This window comes from Cetorhinus maximus, chromosome 1 (genome assembly GCF_964194155.1).
Source record: "Cetorhinus maximus chromosome 1, sCetMax3.hap1.1, whole genome shotgun sequence".
Lineage (NCBI taxonomy): Eukaryota > Metazoa > Chordata > Chondrichthyes > Lamniformes > Cetorhinidae > Cetorhinus > Cetorhinus maximus.
In genome coordinates, this window is record NC_135879.1 from 146,366,230 (window position 1) to 146,389,576 (window position 23,347).

At 43.4% G+C, this 23,347-nt stretch overlaps 1 protein-coding gene across 1 annotated transcript in view; it reads right to left on the minus strand.

Moving 5' to 3' along the window:
• nmu (neuromedin U) overlaps positions 1–21,331 on the minus strand; it is a 99,338-nt gene extending 78,007 nt beyond the window's left edge. The window contains exon 1 of the mRNA XM_078569159.1: positions 21,187–21,331. Coding sequence (XP_078425285.1) covers positions 21,187–21,331 — 145 coding nt within the window. The remainder of the gene's footprint in view (positions 1–21,186) is intronic.
• Positions 21,332–23,347: the final 2,016 nt, after the last annotated feature.

Here is a 23,347-nt window from a genome sequence, read left to right on the forward strand (position 1 = left end):
AAGCTGGCAAGAACCCCATCGCCTGTTTACAGGAAGGCCCGCAGCATCTTGTTCCACTCAGGCACTTGACAGCCAGCAGCAGGTCTTTCCTGAGATCAAGGACCTTCGGCAACTTAGAGCTGAATGTCAATCTGAGGCCGGCAGCTCTATTGGAGGCATTAGCTGCTGCTGGTATGATAACCACCACGGCCAGGGTCGCTGGATCCCAGGCCAGAAGTGAATGGTAGTGGGTGGGGAGTCACAGGGGAGGGTGGGGAGAGAAGTCGGCAGCAAGGGTGGTGGAGGGGGGAGGGGCTGACCCTCAGCAAGCCCTATCTTCCCAATGTTGGGTCCCATATCAGGGACTGAGTGGCTTTGAACGAGGGGCCTCCTGGGAGCCTCCAAGCAACCCCGCACAGGTTTGCTTGTCGTATTCCCTGCATGGCAAGTCCCCACTTGCCACTGGGTTTTATTTATCCATTCACGGGATGTGGGCTTCGCTGGCTAGGCCAGCATTTATTGCCCACCCTGAATTGCCCTGAGAAGGCAGTGGTGGGCCGCCTTCTTGAACCACTGCAGTGCATCTGGTGTAGGTAACACACACTGTTAGGGAGTGAGTTCCAGAATTTTGGCACAGCGACAGTGAAGGAACGGCGATATATTCCCAAGTCAGGATGGTGAGTGACTTGGAGGAGAACTTGCAGGTGATGGTGTTCATATCTATCTGCTGCCCTTGTCCTTCTAGATGGCGCAGGTCACAGGTTTGGAAGGTGCTGTTGAAGGAACCTTGGTGAGTTGCTTCACAGCATCTTGTAGATGGTACACACTGCTGCTATTGTGCGTCAATGGTGGAGGGAGTGAATGTTCGTGGATGTGGTGCCAATCAAGTGGGCCGTTTTGTCCTGGATTGTGTCAAGTTTCTTGAGTGTTGTGGGAGCTGCACTCATCCAGGCAAGAGGGGAGTATTCCATCATACTCCTGACTTGTGTCCTGTAGATGGTGGATTAATTGCTCACTTAAGGGCCAGGAGGGAAGGCTATTGACGGATCTTCTGCCAAAGACTTAATCAGGATGGAGGCAGAAAGGCAGCGGGGTCCCTGCCTGCCACCTTCCTGCTTGATTAAATACCACCGCCACCAAACTTGCCTTGGGGAAATACACAAATTCCATTAGAGACGCAAACTGACGTTGATGGACAATGTCTCCTTTTGAAATGCAGGCAAATTAGAAATTTTCCAAACAACAGTTTGTTAAAAACATGGGGTTGATTTTTTTATTAAGCTATGACCCAGGAAAGAAGTTACTAATAAAGATCTTGAAACCACAGACAATAGCCAAGTGGGATGGAAATTACTGAAGTGGGTTTTAAACAAATGGACATTGTCGAGGAATGTCAAATATCACGGATTAAACAAAGAATTGCATGCTTCATTGGACAATTGTAGCTTCAGCTCAATTTTAATAGGGCAGTATGACCTTGTCAATGAAACATTCAACTTGCCTTGGAGAGAAGGGAATAACAATCATTGCAAAAGGGTGATTCGGTGCTTAGCGAGCAGTCTGGTCAGCTGCTAGAGGTAAGATCGCCAAGGAATTGACCGCTCAGTGAATTATTGCATGTGTGTGTATATATAATATATACATACATATTACTTGTAACATATTTGTGACTTACTGGGCGTATTGTAATGCAGGGGATTGTAAAGCATGTCTTATATTGTTCAAATCTGGTAAAGACATTAGTGTTTACTTTGAGCTTTGGGTGTTGTCTCATTATTTCTCACAATCCTCATACCCAAACCGTAGAGGAACATGTCAGTGTTAGAAGCTTACGTCTTACAAAGGCTGCAAAACTTATTAATATACTTGAATGGCACATGTGCTGTAGGCACCCTGACGAAAAGTAACAAGATTTGCAGATTCTACAAAAACACATTTCTGCAAATCTCAGTTATACGTTAAAGGAAATTGTGCACTTTTGTGTCATTCACATCACAATATACCTAAAATACAAAGTTGCATTGAAATTGAGCAGAAATATTCTGGCCTCAAGCTAATATAAATTATGGATAAAGATAACATTAAAAATCATTACTTTGGAAAAATGATATTCATTACTCCCAATACACACTCCCTGTGTGCAAATTGGAATTTTGTAGTTTATTATTTCCCTAATACTTAGCTGTCAACAAACAAAGAATTATTTTTGGTGTATCTATAGAGCCAGAATACATTCCACCTGCCATCTGCAAATGGAGCAGTCGTACAATTAAAATGGTGCAGTACTTACTGCCACGATTCCACCAATATCTGGATCTCTGTCATTTTGCTGGGGGCCTTGAAATGGCAACTCAAGCGCCTAGCAGAAACAGGTGGGATCCTGGTTAGCCCATGCAAATGGGAGTCGGGTGACGTTAATAGGAGCCTGAAGTGATTTGCAAGTACCAGTAGGGGGGAAGGAATGTGCACTGCCCATTCTGACCACTTAAAACTTGCCATTGAGAGGCTTAACCTCAAAATGACTGCCACAATCTGCATGAATGTCAATTCTGATGAAAGGCTATTAACCGGAAACATTAAGTCTGTATCTCTCTCCATAGAGCTGCTTGATCAGCTGAACCTTTGTGAGTTAAGTGTTCATCCAATTCAGGCCTCTTGTGCATCTGCAAATCCCTTTCCCCACCATTGATAGATGTACCTTCAACCATCAAAATCTAAGGTCTGGAATTCTCTGCCCTAGACCTCCCCAACTCTCCGTCCTCCTTTAAACCCCATTTATAATTACATCAAATTTGAATGGTCTCCAAATCAAGCTGTTTTAGTACATTTGGCTAATTTCACCATGAAAATGTGCATTTTTGAGCTGAGTGTTTGATTTAGTGGTATTGCTAATTTCCATTATCAGGTGAACAATGCTGAACAATAAGAATTTAATTTAGAGGGAGAACATATTCATGTGTATTACTGTCAAAAACATTGTTTTTTCATTTTTAAAAGATTTCTATTACACTTGTGAAAAGAACATTTGAAGCCAGATTCATATTCTCTACAAATTAAATATTTTTAAGAGCTGTTTTTCAAATAACTGTGCTTGCCAGGAGTATATTGATGCTTCAATAGCATTTCATTGTACCAAAGACATCTCTAACATGAGACTGAGGGCTTAAAATGTCATGCCCTTTATCAGCATAGAGAGGTGAACAAGGGACTATCAAAAGTCAACGATTAACTTATCTCTGAACAAAGTTAGTGTGACATTTACAGTTCACATCATTAACCTACTCACTGTTCAATAGTGAATCACTGCTTTTGGAAACATTGTGATTTCATCTCATTTAGTAAAATGAATTGATAATCTTACTCTGGGCTAATCCTGATAAATCTGAACAAATGTACATGTAGCTATGTGAACGGAAGGCAGTTTGTCTGTCTTTGCTTAACTTTGTAATTTGATTCACCAGGTCTGTATTTCCTGATGTGGAACATTGGGTGAAATTTAATCTGGGCAACAGGGATTCCGCCGACCAGCTGGAGAGCCGGTGAGAGCCCAGCATTGCTTCTTTTGGGGAAGGCCCGCCGTACGAAGTGCCAGTTAGGAAATCCCACCACTGGTCAACGCCAGCAGGACGGTGGCAGCTGCCAGAAGTGCAGCCATTCAAGGCCCAAGATCAGCGAAGGACCCAGGCCAGAAGTATGTGAGGATGGGATGAGGATGGGGAGGACGGTGCTGGTTAGAGGTAGAAAGGGGGTAAGAAGAAAGGGCAGGAAGTTGGCTCTCAGCAGACACCCCCCCCTCCCTCTCCCTGATGACAGGTCCCTTGTTCAGGCACCATGTGGCTTCCTGCATGGTGACTGTCATGCCTGCCACTGGTTGAATACATCCACGAGCCTTCATGCCTTGGACTTAATCAGAGCAGAGGTGGGAAGGCAGTGGGGTTCCTACCCAGAACCCTCCTATTGATTAAATGTCTCCAGCTCTGTAGGAATAGGGTCTGGTACCTACAAGGTTAATGTGAGACTGAGTACAATACCACATACACAGTGATGTAAGAAGGCACATGGCCCAGAGCCAGGGTCAGTCTAAAGATGGGCAGAGGATGGAGTCAACTCCATACCTGTGCCCTCTACTGTATACATGTGTATAGTTATGAGTTGTTAATAAAGGCTTGCTGTTAATATATTCAAGACTATGAAGCCTACTTCATTGTATCCAAAGGAGGATTCTTGAGTCTCTAAAATCACCTTGGAGGAAGGCATTAAAATTCGCCTATTATGGTTTTCTCTCTCCACAGATGCTGCCACACCTGCTGAGTATCTTCAGCTTTTTTTGTTTTTATTTGTGGTAAGAGCCTTTTGCTATATTGCTATTCCCAAGCTATAACTATTTGTATTTGCAATCACCTTTGTAGGTTTAGAGCACTGGTGCCACTGATATGTTCCTAATGGCCTCAATTGCTTGTTGCTGGGCATGACCCCAAATCCCTTCTGTGAGTGTTAAGTACTGACAAACCCAATAGAAATCTGTCCAAGATTTGACCCTTCCTAAAATTTAGTGTAGTTCAGCAAAGTTCTGAGGTGAGAAGCTCCATAGAATGTCTCTAGAACACATGCATGAATTACTTTTTCCAAACCTCTAACTTCTATAACTTTAAACATGTAAGATTTTGATGCATTTTTAATTTAATATTATTGCATTCTTTTTGATTTTGTAGTATGATCAACTGGACGAAATAGTCTCAGTAACAAAAGGACAAAGTTTTTACTCACTTTCTGCTGACTCCTTCATCTTGTTCCAGTCACCTATCCCCCAAACTATTCCACCCATGAAGGAACTTTAAAGGATGGTGGCTAGGGAACAAGGGTTACGACATCCATATGTCGTTTATGACCCACTCCCACTGCGACCCAGCATGCCTGAATAGATATGATACAGTCAGGGCCATAGGGCTACCAGCATGACCATTGATCAATCAGCATCTCTATCCTTTTCAACAGAGTTTGGAGCAGAACTTGTCCACCTCCTGGCCCATCCTTTCTTCTAGCTGCTGCTCCTGATCATTTATGTCAGATGCTTCACTAAGTGCAGAAGTCACTCTAAGTAACTCTTTAATCCATCTGGAATGCCAATCTCTGTTCTAGTGCTTAAGAGGGATGGAGTGAATAAGGTTTTACTTACTAAAATTTTCTACTCCAACATCCAGGTGCTGAAAAGGAAATAGAGCAAAGGGAAAGGGACAAGTTTGCACTGACAAGCTGCAGCAAAATAAACTCTTGGCCGTACTGTTCAGCATGATGTTGCTTAGTTGCCTGAATGTTCTTAGCAATAAGGAAACACTTTGCTCAGAGTGTTGCCCACAACTTGGCAATCTCCAATGCTTTTATTTTTGGTGGACCCATGATCTCCCAGGTGCCCTGCTACATCTCATTGAGGGCCTGGATGTTATATGGTCCTTCATGTTTGTGCTACTGTCCCTTGCGCTGTGAGCCAATTTTGCCTGCAGGAAGAGCGATAAAGAGATTCAGTGAGTGGCTATTGCAGTGAAACATGCATGTGTGCGGGGATCCCTCATATAATGTGTATGCTGAGAGGGAGAAGGAGGAAGTTATGAGAAGCCACCATAAAAATTGGAACAAAGAGGCAAAGTAAAAAGCCCATCACACATGGTGCTTTTATTTAGCACATTCAAGATGAGTGTCAAAGAAAAATGCCAGTATTCTAAGAGGCTGGGAAATCAGTCCAGGTATTCAGTTAAAAGGTTTCCCATGCATTCTGGGCTGAAATGGGGCAAAGAACATTGGAAAACTTGTCATTAATGTAACTGGTGTCCATTATCCCATAGGTTACAGTGCTTAGATTGTTTCCAATAGGTTTGGTTTCTTTCTGAGAAATTGACTACATATGACTGTATTAACTTGAAACAAGAAAAGGTTTTTGTTGTCATGAGTCCACTCATCAAATATTTGAACTAGAGAGCTCAATTAGGTGAGTGCTGGATGATATTCTTTTGATCAACACTGACATTTCCATGTTTTCAATTGCATCTTTGGGTCAATGTCTGCACAGGCCATTGAAAGTGTAAATAACAAAACTGAGATAGGCATAAAGAATTTTGACTTAAACAAGCTTTGTTGATGAGTTGTCAAATGGTGAAGGACAGTACATTTCATTCATATCTTAAGCTATGTACTAAGTAAAGCTATATCAATTTTCAGTATAGATACTTGGCCAAGGGTTTTGGTGGAGGAGGGCTGAACAACGTAAACTTTGCTAACACTAACACCTTCTTTCCAGACAGACATCGGCACAAGTTATCATGGCGCCATCTGAGATCTGGCCACTGACACCAACTTGACTTGATAATCTCCAAAAGACTTGACCTGTCCAGCACTCTTCACACCCAGACCTTTCACAGTGCAAACTGAGATGCTCTTCACTCACTTGTCAGTAGCAGGGTGAAGGTACAACCACAGAAAATACACAAGTCCAAACACAATGGCATTCCTCGCATCAACATTCAATGCATGAGGGATAACGACAAATGCCAGAACTTCTCAGAAGCTCTTGGGCAGTCTCTCCCTCCGAGAGCTCACCAGATAACACTGATGAAGCATGGAAGTTCCTATAGTCAATCATCTATGAAGCTGTATTATCCACATTTGACAAAGGAAAAAACAGGAGCAAAGATTGGTTGAAGACCCACCTTGCAGAAATGACTCCTGTCATTGAAGCGTACTTGAGTAGCTCACCTGGATTGTAACATGTCTCCTAACCCTATAGAATGTGACAACCTCATACTGGCCAAAGCAGTTGTGCAGAAGTCAGCAAGGTATTGTACCAACAAATATTGGATTGATCTGTGTGAAGAAATACAAACTGCTCATGACAATGGTAACCTTTGACCTTAGTATGATGGTGTCAAAAGAACACTTGGCCCCACCATCACCAAAGTTGCTTCTTTGAAATCCGTAGCTGGGGAAGTACTTACTGACAGGAACAAGTAAATGGTCTGCTGGATAGAGCACTGCCCCAAGCTGTAGTCATGTGAGATGGATATCTATCTGTCTGTGTTTGATGATCTTCTGCAGATATCTGTTATGGATGACCTTGATGCAGAATCCTCATTACTTGAGCTTGAAAAGACCTTCCACCGCCTTTTGAGGAAGAGAGTGCCAAAGACTCACAACCCTCTGAGAGAAAAAATCATCCCAGATTTGCACTAAATGCAGTAGCAGGCAGAAAAAGGACCTTTTACCCCCTGGCTGTAATGGCGGCTTTTCACATCGTATCGTCCCAAACCCACCTCATTAATTATGCATTCCCAGGAAACACACCATTTCGATGATGGGTTGGCTCTCATTTGGCCGCCATGCCAACATCTTGCCACTTCATCAGACTGAGCAGCATATTTAAAGTGCAGCCATGCGCACATCTGTCAGTGCTTCCAGCCCCGGACTGCTGCACGGAAGACATGGCCCTGAAAGGCAAGAAGACTGCAGCCCCACCCCAGTTTAATGATGCATCCCTCGAGCAACTTTTGGATGCAGTGGAGGCTCGCCATGATGTCCTCTACCCCCACTTTGAGAGAAGGCCAGCAAGCAAGGAAGCCAATCCAGCATGGGAGGCAGTGGCAGCAGTGGTCAGCACCAATGCCCTGCAAAAGAGGACAGCCACCCAGTGCTGCAACAGATGAATCGTCTCACCTGTTCTACCAGGGAAAGTCACTCTTCTCGTCACTCTCAACTCACACACTCACAACCCATCACATATCCACAGGGATCTCACACCTCGAGGGACAACACCACTAACTCTCACGCACACCCTCATATCTCCATCAGACTCATATCCTCTGGAGCTCGCATCCTCATCCTGTCCATGGCTCCGCTCACCGCACAAACATCCCAGTGCAGTGCCATGTGTCCTGCTCACACCCTCTCCATCTGTTTTCATGCAGGAGAAGCTGACGCACATCAGCAGCGGGAGGTCCCAGATGGGGGTGGAGTGGCCCACATTAGACACCTCATTCACTTTGAAGAGTGTGCCATTGCACTGACTGGTGAGGACGTTGACTGTGCCTGCGGTGACAGTGAGGTTAGCGGCGAACACCCATGTAAGAATCCCACACCACATTATCCCTCTCTCAACGCAAATGTGAGTGCTCATTCTCCTGCTTTTGACTTTGCTACCATGTACTATTCTCTACTTGGGTTCACAGGGAGTTCTGCCAAGTGACTGACACCCTCAGCCAGCCAGCTGCTCAGTTCCATCCAGGTTCTCGCCTCCAGCCAAGAAGACTCCTACTCCTTTGAAGAGCTGGAAATAAGCATCCTGGACGGCCTGTCACAGCACTTACCTGACACACCTTCCCCTCCCACTCGAACCTAGACCTTCCTCTCCCAACCCCCAGTACATCTTCCTCTCCGAAACACAGCTGGACCTTCCTCTCCATCCCCTCGATGATTATCTGTTGCGAGCAGGCCCTCAATGGTAACTTTCCACCTTCCATGAGCTGCTTCGTGGCAGAGCCATGTCCATGAGAATCCACCCAGCATGCGATGGACATTCTCCAGGATCCTGTTTCTGTCAGGTTCCAGTATCTTCTGTTCCTTGGATGACTGATATGTGAGCAAAGCCCTGGTGGTAAGTCCTGACTTCTGTGCATCGCATTTGTCAAGATGTATTCTGCACCCCCGTGTTTTCTCGCCGACGTGGGCAGGTGATCCAGCATGGGGGGTTGATCCCAGTGGACTGGCCTAATAATGATTTGCAGATGTATAACAATGAGGTTCCCAGTGCCCGATGACGGGAAACGCACCCCACCAGTGCAGTGCAGACAATTTCAAATTGTTTTCACAATGTCATGAAACTGATTTTTGGCATTCTCATTATATTGTCTGCTCATGCCACCAAACATGCCTGATGCCAGTGGGCAAGGAAAATTCCCTCCCTAGTTCTAGATTCTCCCACAAGAGGAAACATGCTTTCCACACCCATACTGTCAGTCCCCTCAGGATCTTATACATTTCAATCATCATCTCTTACTCTTTTAAACTCCAGTACATACAAGCCTAGTCTGTCCAACCTTTCCTCATAAGACAACCTGCCCATTCCAGGTATTAGTCGAGTAAACCTTGTCTGAACTGCTTCCAACACATTTACATCTTTCCTTAAATAAGGTGACCAATACAGTACTCCAGACATGGTCTCACTAGTGCTCTGTATGACTGAAGCAAAACCTTCATACTTTTGTATTCAATTCCCCTTGCAATAAATGATAACATTCTGTTAGCTTTCCTAATTACTTACTGTGCCTGTATACTAACTTTTTTGCGATTCATACACTCGGTCACCCAGATCCCTCTGCACTTCAGAGCTCTGCAATCTCTCACCATTTAGAAAATATGCAGCTTTTTTATTCTTCCCGACAAAATGGAAAATTTCACATTTTTTCCATATTATATTCCATTTGCCAGATCTTTCCCCACTCAACCTATCTATGTCCCTTTGTAACCTCCTTATATCCACTTCACAACTTACTTTCCTACCTATCTTAGTGTCATCAACAAATTTAGTAAACATACCTTCAGACCCTTCATCCAAGTCATTTATATAAATTGTAAAAAGTTGAGGCCCCAGCGCTGATACCTATGGCACACCACTCATTACATCTTGCCAACTAGCAAATGACTCATTTATGCATACTCTGTTTCCTGTTAGTGAGCCAATCTTCTATCCATGCTAACATGTTACCATCTATACCATAAACTTTGAGCAATAATCTTTCATGTGTCACCTTATCAAATGCCATGTGGAAATCTAAGTACACTACATCCACCAGTTCCCCTTTATCCACAGCACATATTATTTCTTCAAACAACTCCAATTTGGTTAAACGTGGAGCAGAAATTTGCATTGAATGGGCAGGCATGCACCTGACCTGCTCAAAGTAAAATGACCCGCGATGATGTCAGGCAAATGTCCGGACGTCATCACGTACTCGGGTGATATTTTGGTGAGTGGGCATGCGTGGGAGTCGGCAGCACGCCTGCCGACAAGAAAGAGGCCTATTAAGGCCATTAATTGAATGACATTTTTCGCTGCCCGTCCAACCTTACATTTGGCGGGTAGGCGAAAAGGCCAAGTGGCCTTTGGATTTTTTAGGAAACCTCATCCTCAGGCCATGGAGTTTTCAACAGAAATTAAAAATTAAATAAAAATTTTTAAACTTCATTCATAACATGTCCCTGCTCATGTGACAGAGTCACATGAGGGGACATTTTTAACAGAGGTAAAGTTTTTTGTGTGTTTTTAAATCTTCAGCTCCCTGGCTGTTAATTAGCCAGCCAGCATGAAAGCGATGTCAGGACCAGATCGCGGGCAGCAGTTGGCTTTGCGACCACTTCCGGGCCTGCCCACCAAGGCTGCCGGACAAGATAAAAGTCCTGGCCATGATTTCCCTTTCACAAAACCATGTTGACTCTGCCTAATTATCTTGAATTTTTCTAAGTGTCCTGCTATAATGTCTTTAATAATAGCTTCTAATATTTTCCCTATGATAGATGTTATGTTAACTGGCCTGTAGTTTCCTGCTCTCTGTCTCTCTCCCTTATTGAGTAAAGGAGTTACATTCACTATTTTCCAATCTAAAGGAGCCATCCCCGAATCTAGGGAATTTTGGAAAATTAAAACCAACACATCAACTATCTCACTAGCCACTTCTTTTAAGACCCTAGGATGATGTCCATCAGGACCCGGGACTTGTCAGCCCACATCTCCAATAATTTGCTTAGTACAACTTCTCCAGTGATTGTAGCTTTCTTGAGTTCCTTCCTCCCTCCCATTTCCTGATTGACAGCTATTTCTGGGATGTTACTTGTATCCCCTATAATGAAGACTGATGCAAAATACCTGTTTAATTCATCCGTCATCTCCTTATTTTCCATTATTAATTCCACAGACTCACTTTCTATAGGACCAATATTCACTTTGTTAGCTCTTTTATTTTTATCCGTCTTCACATTTCTAGCTAGCCTTTTCTCGTACACTAACTTTCCCTTCCTTATCAATCTTTTGTCATTCTTTGCTGTTTTTTATATTCTGTCCAATCATCTGACCTGCCACCCATCTTTGTGCAATTAAATGCTTTTTCTTTAAGATTGATACATCTTTAACTTTTTTAGCTAACTAGGAATGGTGGGTCCTGCCCTTGGAATTTTTCTTTCTCATTGGAATGTATCTATCCTGTGTATTCTGAAATACCCCTTAAATGTCTGCCACTGTATCTCTATTGACCTATCTCTTAACCTAATTTGCCATTCACTTTAGCTAGTTCTCTTTCATGCTCTTATAATTACCTTAATTTAGGTTTACTTATTTTAAAACTAGAGAAAATTGGCTGTCTCAATCTTTCCAAGCTTCACAGTTGCATATTGTCCTTCCGTCAAACCATACACGGCACTATTCAGTTCAACAGCTCTACCTCTGACAGCTTTATGGTTAATAATTGGGTGAAACAGGGCTGTGTCTTATTCCCTAATCTATTAGATATCTTTTTCTCATTCCTATTAACCTACGCTTTCAGTGCCGGCATGAAAGGAGAGTGCCTCCATACATGATCAGATGGGAAACTCCTCAACCTATAAAGACTGAAAGCCAAGTCAAAAGCACAGCATGTCCTGATCAGAGAACTCCTGTATTCTGATGATGCTGCACTAGTTGCCCAGGCAAAAGATAGCTGTGGATTATTTATCCAATAATTGTGTCATATTCTCCCTCGCCACCAGTATCAAGAAAACAGTAGTTATGGGGCAAGGCGTTGTGTCACCACCTGTGATCAGACTTGATAACGCACCATTGGAAGCAATCAGCAAATTCTGCTACCTTGGATCTACGGTGACAGACAACACGTCTCTTGACAACGTGCTCAGCTCACACATTGGAAAGGCAGCCACCAACTTTGGCTGACTAACAAAACAGGCAAGCAACAAATGGACCCACAGGACCAAGATACTTATCTATGAGGCCTACATCTTTAGCACATTACTATATGGCAGTGAAGCCTGGACAACCTACACCTACCAAGAAAAAAGTTCAATAGCTTCCGGCTCCAGTGTCTGTGACACATCCTTGGCATTACATGAAAAGACAAAGTCACCAATGAAGCACTCCTTTCTAGGGCAAATGCGCTAATCAAGCAAAGAAGGCTTCGCTGGTTTAGGCATATGCACAGGATGGAAGATGGCGGCATGCCCCAGGATATGATAGTGGCGAGGTAGCCCATGAGACTAGCAGGGCAGCCAAAGCTCCATTTTAAGGATGCTGTCAAAAGGGACATGAACACCCTCAACATCAATCACAACAAATGGAAAACTCTAGCTAATAGCCAATGGAAATGACAACACCAGCTGTGGGCAGGAGTTTGCCAGCATGACAACATGTGGTTTCAGAAGCTCCAAAGCAGATGTCAGCCCTGCAAACAAGACATCAGCAGAGATCATCCCACACCACTGGCAAGAAACAATTTCATGTGTGACGCTGTGGCATTCTTTGCCTTTCCAGAATTGGCTTGTTCATTAATCATACATTAATCACCCACTCAAAGGCCTCAATTAGCAGTGCGGTGGGAAGGTCGTTCACGGGTTTTATTGGGGTGGAGATGGGAAGATGGCAAGGTCTCATCTCACCATCAAACCTGCCAAGAGGGAGGGCATAGCATTCCGCCCATTGTTTTGGAATGCTGATAATTTGCTCCATGAGGTTCCTGATAGTAGTATGTGCGGGCACTGGCCATGAGCGGGTGGCAGCTGTAGGGAGGTATTTGTCATGCGTTGGGTAGATAACCAAGGCAACCAGCTTCTGGTTCATCATGGTGACTCAAATATGGTGGGAACGACTGACTGGTGCAGGATGAAATTTTACCAGGATATCAGTCATTCACTGAAATGATGCTCTGTGTAGGGTTTCACACCAACTGCACATTTAGGGAGTAGTATACTTTGTGCTTCTGCGCGTCTCCCCATTAATATGTGGAGCCACAGAGCAACATGTATGCATTTGATGACTTCCTCCATCATTGGTACTCCCTCTAACATGGCAAAGCCACTGGCTCACTCCTCCTGCTTCTCTCTATTCAGAGGAAAGACTATGAATTCCCCTCTCCAAGGCCTCTGTCACCCCCCTGATACAGTGATACACAATGAATTGTGATAGGTTGGTGATATCACTGTCTCTAACCTGGAAGGATCTGCTGGCGGAGAAATTGAGGGTGATGATGATCTTGACAGCCACTGGAAGCACGCCCTTGCCCTGCTCCGTGCAGGTCATGACCTGCAGGTCATGTTTTTAGGTGGTGGCACAGTTCAGTGACCACCTCAGCTGCCTCAGGCACTACTCCCAGCTCAAGTGAAAGCAGAAGTGGTGTTTCCTGTAAACCTCAGTAGGTATGGCCTTCTATTGAGATCCCTCCTGCTCCTCCCTCTACACACCTTCTCCTCTCTGCTGTATGTGCAGCAACCCAAGAGGGACTGCAACTCTAGCTCTCATGAGTGAAAGCAGACTTTCTGCTGGCAAGTCTCCAAACTTCACTGATGTCCTAGGAAAAGCTCACCATCACTCCCTTCTGCCTCCATAAATTTTCCAGAACTCCTCCAATAACACAGAACACAATACATCCAGTCACTCTGTACCAGTAAGAGTGGGTCAAAAACACCCCAGCTGAAAGTCCAAGACTGATGTCTTTAAATAGGCCTAGTGAGGATAGGATCCCTTGTGTAGCTCAACCTGTGAGATCCAAAATGACAGGTCAGGCAACTAATCAGTGGTAGACATTGAGTGATGTCACAATCTACCCGCTCTGCATTTGGTTGGTGCCTACATGACATGCCCATGCTAGCATCCTTACAAGCTTGGCACAGCACACTGGCCATGCCGAAGTGGCTGGAGGTGGATCAACCTCCATTTTTGGTTCATTGGTGCTAGAGAACTAAACTCTACATCTATTAGTTTTGATGCCCTGGTTTAGCATTCCTTCCTGAATCAAAACTGTAAAAATATAGGTTAGCAGGCCATTTGTCTCATTGCTGCTTGTGAGAGCATGCTGCGTGCAAAATAGCCAACAAAAAAAATATAGCTGCACAATGTATTTCATTCTAATTGACATGCTATAGGTCTTTTCTGAGAGAAATGCAGTAGATCTTCCATTTGCTGCCCAGGCACCAAACTGGCATTAAGAGTTTAATTTCAATGGGTAGAATTTTGCCCTTGGCATGTGGGCTCGACGGGGGCAGGCAGGTGCAGTCGGGAAGCCAACCACTGCTCGCGATCCGCACTGCACCACCATTTCATGCCAAAGGGTCAATTAAGGCCCAGTGTGAAATGCGAGCGGCAGCGCTGAGCGCAGCCTGTGCAGGAGTGGGGGGGGTGGAGTGCGAGCCAGCTGAGCGCGAACTTCGCGCATGCACGCAAGTGATCGCTACATAATCTCCCTGAGACACAGAGCTGCCTCAGGGAGATGAAGACAAATTAAAAAAAAGCAAAAAAAACAAAATTAATAAAACATGTTCCCTCATGACATGCTTTTGGAAACCTCATCCCACCGTGGATGAGGTTTCCAAAAAAAGGCAAAGGCCACTTGGCCTTTTCGCCTGCCCGCCAACCGTTAGATTGGATGGGCAGCAAAAAGTTTAATTTAATTGATAACCTAATGGTTTTAACAGGCCTTTTAATTATCAGCGCTGGAGCCAACTGAGCTATTGCGCGACTGCGCGTTGAGGTCGGCACGCTCAGCTGATGTCAACGCGCATCATTTCACACTCGAGCAGATCAGGCGCGTACCCGCCTGCCAAGCCCATATTTCTGCCCAATGGAAATGGGGCATTTTATAACAGGTGGTCGATCTCAATGCCAGCCGTATGGCTAGACAACAATTTGAAAATCAAACTTATTGTAAGGTGCTATACTCATATAAATTCTTAGCAGGAAGGAACTATTTCACACTGCTTAATTGCTGGTAATTGAGTTATCCTGAATGAAAATAATAATTAAAAACCTGAGAGTATTTCCCATAGAAAAATTCACTGCAGCATGTAATAATGCTGGAGGAGGAAGTAAAAAACTAAACAGTTGTACAAAATCTCATGAGAACATAAATAACAGCCAAAAACAAAAAAAAAGTAATTGAGCAAACCAAGCCAAGAACGGCCTAAAAACCATCCGTTGTATCTTCTTCCTGATCCTTCATATGCACATTGTCTACATCTTAGCAACGAGCAATTCTGGACATATATTTACATCAACAACAGGAACAACAACAGCTTATATTTATATAGCACCTTTAACATAATAAAACATCCTAAGGGACGTCATAGGAATCCATCTGGTTCACCAATGCCCTTTAAGGGAGGAAATCTGCCGTCCTTACCTGGTCTGGCCTACATGTGACTCCAGACCCACAGCAATGTGGTTGACTCTTAAAAGCCCTCAAGAGCAATGAGGGATGGGCAATAAATGCTGGCCTAGCCAGCGAAGCCCACATCCCAAGAACGAATAAATAAAATAAAAAATTATGTAAGAAAATATGACACTGAATCATGTAAAGAGATATTAAGTCAGCTGACCAACAGCTTAGTCAAAAAGGTAGGTTTTACGGAGTGTCTTAAATGAAGAAAGTGAGTTAGAAAGGGAGAGAGGCTCAGTGAGGAAATTCCAGAGCTTATGGCCTAGGCAACTGAAGGCATGGCCTTCAGAGCAATGAAAATCAGGGATGGTCAGAATTAGATGAATGCAGGTATCTCGAAGGGTTGGGGAAATTACAGAGATAGGAAGGGGCCAGGCCAACAAGAAATTTCAAGCAGGGATGAGAATTTTAAAATCAAAACGCTGCTTGACCAGGAGCCGTGTAGGTCAGTGATCACAGGGGTGTTAAGTGATCGAATTTGGTGTGATTTAAGATTTGGATGGCCTCAAGTTTACTGAGGTAGAATATGGGGGACCAACCTAGAGTGCATTGAAATAGTCAAGTCTGGAGATAAGAAAGGCATGGATAAGGGTTTCAGCAGCAGATGAGCTGAGACAGGGTCAAAGTCAGGTGATGTTGTGAAGTGAAAACAAACAGTTTTAGTAATGGCATGAATATGTGGTCAGAAGCTCATCTCAGGGTCAAAATTATGACACTAAAGTTGTGAGCAGTCCGGTTTAATCTTAGACTGTTGCCAGGGAGAGGGATGGAGTTGGTAGGTAGGGAATGGAATTTGAAGCAAGGACTGAAAACAATGGCTTCAGTCTTTGAATATTTAATTGGAGGAAATTTCTGCTCATCCAGTACTAGGTATCAGAGAAGCAGTGTGATAAGTGAGCAATGGTAGAGGAGTCCAAAGAGGTGGTGGTGAGGTAGAACTGGGCATCACCAACATTCCTATGAAAACTAATGCTGAGCTTTTGAATGGGCTGCAGCAGTTCAAGAAGATAGCTCACCACCACCTTCTCATGGGCACCTAGGGATGGGCATTAAATGTTGGCCCAGCCAGTAAAGCCCACATCCCGTGAATGAGTTTGAAAAAATGATGTTACCTATGGGCAGCATTGCTCAGGCAGTCTTTTGACTTAAGTCAATCCAATTGGCTTCAACTGATACATGTCCAAGTTCAAAGAATCATTGAAGCAGCTACATGGCAACTGGCTCCATTTAATTCAACTGATTCCAGTTTGCCTGTCAACTTGTTTTAGCAGAAGTCAACCAGTCCCAGTAAGAATCAAATGGTTACAGTTAATGTCAACTGGGCAAGTGGAATCACAACCATCTCAAGTGCCACTTATTCAGTTCTATACAGTTGAACCAGTAAGCAACTCGGCTGGTTCCAGTAGGATTCCAATGTCCCTATTAAATCCACCTGGACAACTGGGGATACCTTCTGGTGTCCAGTCATAACAGTTATTCTGGTTAAAACCAGTTGTGGCCTGTTATTTCGGTGGGAACCAATTATGCCTGGTTGGTTTTCCTGACATGCTCCAACTGATTTTTCCTCGAGGGCATGTAGATGAGAAATTGAGGGGGTGATTTGGAAGTATGGGTTTGGTGTAAACACAGAAGAAGGCAAAATCCCCATCTTGTTTTGGAGTGAGTTTGCTCTACCGCATCTTACCTGCTCTTTGTAAAATACATGTTATCAGCAGACTGGACGGAGACTCAGTGTTAATGGTGCTTGCTCCTTTATTCATGGTAGAATGCACCATGAGCTGTGGCTCAAAGAAAGATCATCAGATGAAAATTTAGCTCCATAAGTTTTCTTATACTACCTGCTACGTTGAATGTTAAGGTCTTCTGTTAATGCAATAACAATTTTTAATTCATAATCAGTTTCAACACCATTTGCATATTTAAGGAATCTTAATTTTCTTTGGTAATCCTCTCCCTGTTCTAAGACTGGACAAAAGCATCATACTGTTGTCTTTGATTTTTTTCAGCTACATTCATTTTAAGCTCTCCCTTTGTTTCTGATCTAAATTTTTTGATCTTTCTTGGAGGTTTGTAGCGTTTTATTCTCATCTTTATTTCATGAGGTTATTGTCCTATTAATCTATTTAGGGCCTGTCCTTATTAGTTCTTGTTCTGTATTAACCCTTACATAAGATTTTCTGTCATCCCACCCTTCCGAAACCCTCATTCCTCCCGTTTTACAGTACAAGTCAAATTTAATGATTTCCAGCATCCGCAGCATTTTGCTTCTGTCAAATGTAAGATAATGTGCTTGCTGCCAGCCGGCATCTGGATAGGGTTGGACATATTTCTGGAGTATTAATCACAGGATTGCTTGATCTCTAACCACCCATCCCCATACCCTCACCATTGATCAACCAACATCTCCATCTTCATGGTACACCACCGTCCTAAGCCAGTCGGAAAGATAATGGACTCTCCATTCCCTGATTGGATGATTCATGACTGTCAGTCAAAATCCTTTTTACCCATGCACAATATTTTTATAACTAGATAACACAAGTGTTCTTTTTCAAATGCAATTTTTATCACCCCTATGATTTTTCTTCAGGGCTATTTGCCCTGTCATCATTCCAGGGACCAGGGCTGGAGCAGGAGTCCCAATATCAGAGTGCTCCTTTGGGTTCCATGAAAAGGCTCTGGCCTGCTACCAGTCCGTTCTTGCAAATCCTGCGGCATCTTCCCTAATAGGTATTCCCTGCCAGCTTGCTCACAGTTCAAAATGTTAATGAGATATGAATGCTAAAATTCTTCAGGCCTCCCAACTGCCACGCTGGTTTATATTGATATCGTGCCAAACAGGTCTCCATCACAACACTCTCCCATATCCGATTTAAACTGGGGAAAAGTAGCAAAAGCAACTAGATAAGCTAGTAGGAAAATTGGACTCTTCAATCCTACCTATCACCATTGTTAACTTCAGTGACTATGCCAGAGATGCTAAACTGTTTTCATTTGCTGGGCTCAATAGAGTCCAATGTCTTGCAGACCAGTGGATTTGATGAAAGTGTCATGATCCATTGGAAAAATGATCCTCTGCAGCTTCAAACAACATGTCCAGGCTGTTAGTTTTCAATGTTTTGACTGCAGCACCAGAAGAATTCCATATCTGAAGTTACTAAAGTAAAATTACCAGAGCTCATAAGGCTGACACCTTATAATTAACTCCCAGAAATAGCTGCTAGCTATTGAAATTCGATAAATTTGACATCAACATGAAAAATAATGACCGTTCTGACAGTTACACTTCCCACATAACAAACCAGTAGCTCTCAGCATTGTTTGACGTACTGCCAATTAAATGGCATTAGGTACGTGAAGAATTAACAAAACAGAGCACATTGCCTCACTGTATACGTGGTGTACTATTGTATTGAAATCTAGCATTACAAACTTTATATTAGGTCTATCATGGCTGTATAAGAATAAATCCAAACCCTGTCCAATTCAAATTGAATGAGGCTCAGAAAACGATTTGAAGCTGATTTCTAACATTCTGTTTGGCAGGAAGCAATCAGTAAAATAATGCAAAAACAATGGCATGGAAGGACCTGTGCCTTCAAGGTGCAAGCAGGTGCTGAATGGTTTGCTTGTTCATCACTTAACCTAAGTGCCCAAGTCTATATTCTGTTTGTTGAGAAAGTGACACAGTCATGGAGTTAATATCAACTCTATTTAAAACAGACATAATTCTGGGCTACAATTTATTCACCTCAGATTAAACTTAAATAGAAATGAGCTTTTGTGATATTTCTGAGTTAAAATATAGCTCTCAACAAACATGTCTGTGCAGGCTGCATGACATGGTCTTTCATCAGGGCCTCCACTTTCATTGAATTTTGAAAAAGTAAAATCATGGTGGATGCAATACATTTTTATTTCAACACTGCTGGGAAATACTTGTTCATTTTACATAGTGATTGCCACTCATTGTAATTTTGGTTCATTTACTACATGCACAGATGTATTACTTCAGAAAAATATCAAACTGCCATGCCAAATTGATTTTGATTGAGAGAAATATAACTCTGGCTCTGTGTATTGATTTAAAGATAGGGTAGGGGAGGCCGAAGACTCTCTTTCAGCTGAGTTATACTGCTGAGGCACCTTGTCAGGAACAAAACGTGCTGCTACCCAGGATCTGTGGAAGAAGTGGCAAAGCTGTTCCCATTGATGCAGTCACTGAAGTAAAGCTCACGTAAAGTGGGCATGAACAGCTGAATTATGTGGAAACTTCAGTGTAACCTTTTAAAAGACAACTAGTCTGCTCTTTTAAGCAGGAATATATCCAGGTAAGAGAACAATAATGCTTGGTTCTTTCATCTCACTCTCTAATAACTTAGCTGAATGTGTATTTTTTTTTCTTTTACCAAATAATGACCACTCAATCAAATCATTACAGGTGCAGACCTGGGCTAAATGGCCTCCTTCTGTGCCTTAATGACTTTATGACCTCCAAACTCTTCTTGAGGAGATTAAAAGCAGAACTCACAGATTTATGGATGTAAGTGCGACAAAACCTCCTCCTATGAGGGATAATAATGATATAGAGGAGGAGGAGATGTTTCTCCTTTGTTGCAATGACAATGAAAACGAGGGAGAGAGAGATGAAACATAGACACCTTCCCACTGTATTTGCTTCATCCTGCCCCATTGGCAACTTTCAGGGGGCCCCACATGCTCTGAAGGAAGAGATGAGGCTATAGCAGAGCAGCACCAGCTGCTGCAGGAGAGAGGGACAGGGGAGTGAGGAGGGCTTTCAGCAGGAGACCCTAATCACCCAGGATATTCAGACAGCAGTACTCCTACATTCACATCACCCAAGACTAATGTGTGAGGGGGCTGAGCTTTACAAAGGAGTTCCATGGCCTCGTAGAAGAATGACTCAGATGTTGCAACATAGCCAGGACTAAGTTAAGTAGCACTTCACTTTTATGCTACTGCACTGGAACCAGCCAAGCTGCCACAGGTGATATAAGCCATATCTCACAATCCTCTGTGCACTTCTGCATAGGAGAAGTTCCTTTGGCGCTCCCTGGCTCTGAGGAATGGCTATCATTTCCTATTGTCAGTGAAGAGCAGAGGCAAAAAGCACTAGAATCCAAAGGATTGCAGAATTCACATCCTCATGGGAGCCATTGAGTGTACACATGTTGTCATGCAAGCCCCTCATTTAAAGTTGGAAACATTCAGGGAGAGATTCCATTCCCTCAATTTGCATCTTCTCTGCAACCATCAGCAGTGGCATGTGCAGGTGAATGCCTGCTTACAGGGAGAGGCCATTGTAGTTTATATGAGCTGGTTATCTGTCCCACCAATCTGCCCCAGTGGAATGTGCACAGCTAGTACTATTGGTAACAAGGAATATCTTCTGATGCCGTGGCTTATGGCTGCCAAACATCAGCTGAGCGCTCATACAATAAGAGCCACTCACCCACCAGCAGTATCACTGAGAAGATTATTGGGCTCTTCAAGCAGAGGTTTAGATGCTTTGACTGGTCAAAAGGTCTCCGGCCAGCCGAGAGGTTATCCACAATCATAGTGATTTGCTGCATGCTCGACAATCTGCTGATCATGAGAGATCACCAATACCACCAACAATTTTGTTGAAGGTTAAGTTCAGGAGCCACAAAAGGAAGAGGAGAAGGAGGATGGAGACCAGGGGAAGCACCAGATGCTTTCAGGTAGACTGGCCTCACAAGTAAGGGATGCTCACCATTTTTGGAGATGTGTTCCACTATCAGACTCCGGTGCACTGTTGCCACATGATGCACCTTCATTGACTTGAGATCCATCAGGCATTCCTTGGACTTCAATCCCTTCCCAAAGAAGGGCACAATAAAAACAACCAGTGAGGCCATAACTACCCAATTACCATAACTACTAACTTTCGACATTAAAAAAAACATTGATGAAGCAACTGAAGATAGTTGGGCCTAGGACAGTGCCCTAAGGAACTCCTGCAGTGGGACTGAGATGATTGACCTCCAGCAACCACAGCTACCTTTCTTTGTGCTAAGTATGACTCCAACCAGTGCAGAGCTTCTCCCCGATCCCCACTGACTTCAATTTTCCTAGGGCTCCTTGATGCTGCTCTCTGTCAAATGCTGTCTTGATGTCAAGGGCAGTCACTGTCACTTGACTATGAGTTCAGCTCTTTTATCCATGCCAAGTAGCCCTGTAAAAACACAAACTGAGCATCTGTGTACAGGTTATTGCTGAGTAAGTGCCACTTGATAGCATTGTCAATGACACCTTCCATCACTTTGCAGATGGTTGACAGTAGACGAATGGCGTGGTAATTGGCTGGGTTGGTTTTGAACTGATTTTTGTGGACAGGGCGTACCTGGGCAGTTTTCCACATTGCAGGGAAGATGCCAGTGTTGTAGCTGTACTGGAACAGTTTGGCTAAGGCCGTAGCTAGTTCTGGAGAACATGCCTTTAGTACTGTTGCCAGAATGTTGTCAGGGCCCATAGCCTTTGCAGTATCCAGTGCCGTCAGCCAGTGGCATCACACTCCACATCTTCAGTGGCAGTGGGTGAGTGCAAGATACATCTACTGCTTCAGCAAAACTGCATCTAATCAGCACTTGAATGCTAAACCTACAATTATGGCTCTTGGTGCCTGCAGGCAAGTTCAAATCATGATAATTATCAAGTAGCCTGAAAAATATGTTCTAACTCCAGACTTTCACACAGGGGTCTCTTGTTAACACAGCAGTCAGTTTTCACCCTTTGGCCTAAATAAGCCTCATCACCTCCCAGGTGACACAAATCATCTGCCTCTGATATATATTGGTTGTAACCAGTCAAAAATTAAGAAGACCAAAGCTATTTTCTCTGCCTCACCACAAACTCCATATCCTTGCACTGGTTTCATTGTCTCTCTGTCTCAGGTTGAACCAAACTGTTTTTAATCTCAGTGTCCTACTTGATCTCAACCTGATCTTTCAATATCATGTCCTTTCTATCACAAAGACCACCTATGTAGCATTCCCTCCCTCCGCCCCTGCCTGAACATGTCTTCTGCTAATATTCTGGTCTGTGCCTTTGTCATCTTCAGGTTTGATTCTTTCAATGCTTTCCTGGCCAGCCTCCCGTCTTCCAAGTTCTATAAACCACAGCTCTCCTAAAACTCCACTGCCAGTATCTGATCCCACACCAAGTTCTGCATAACTTCTTGCTTACATTTCTTCCGTCTCTCCAATTTAAAATTCTAAACCTTATGTTTAAATTCCTTCATGACCTTAAATCCTGCTATCACTGCCCAAACTCTTGTTCCTTTGACTTTGCTTTTTTGTACAATCTTCCTGCTCCTTTCATCCTATAATTTTTGGGTATGTCTTTGGCCACCTAGGGACCATGCTCTCGTGTTCCTTCTATAAGGCCCTCCATTTCTCCATCTCCCTCTCTTCCTTTAAGGCCATTCTTATAGCCCATCTCTTTAACCCATCTCTTTGACCGTGCTTTTGAGCAACCCTCCTAACATCTCGTTCGTTAGTTTATTGACCGTTTATGCTTCTATGATGTACCTTGAGACAGCTTCTTACTTTAAAGGCACTATAAAGGCAATTTGCTATTGTTATATTCACAATTTAAATGTAGTCCTTCATGCAATATCAATATCACAAAAGCATATTTTCACATAGGGTCACCAATGAAAAAAATGCTCAATTAATTTAACAATTTTAAAATCACAAACCATTTGGAAATATAAACTTAACCTCATTGCAAACGAGAAAAAGAATCGCTGAGCAAACCATAAGAAAGCACCATTTGCATGTTCTGTACAGGTATAAAATTCCTTCTTCAGTGGCTGAGCAATTGCTATTAGGCATTCAAACCTCACAATCAGCAACATATAACTGCCTATGCTG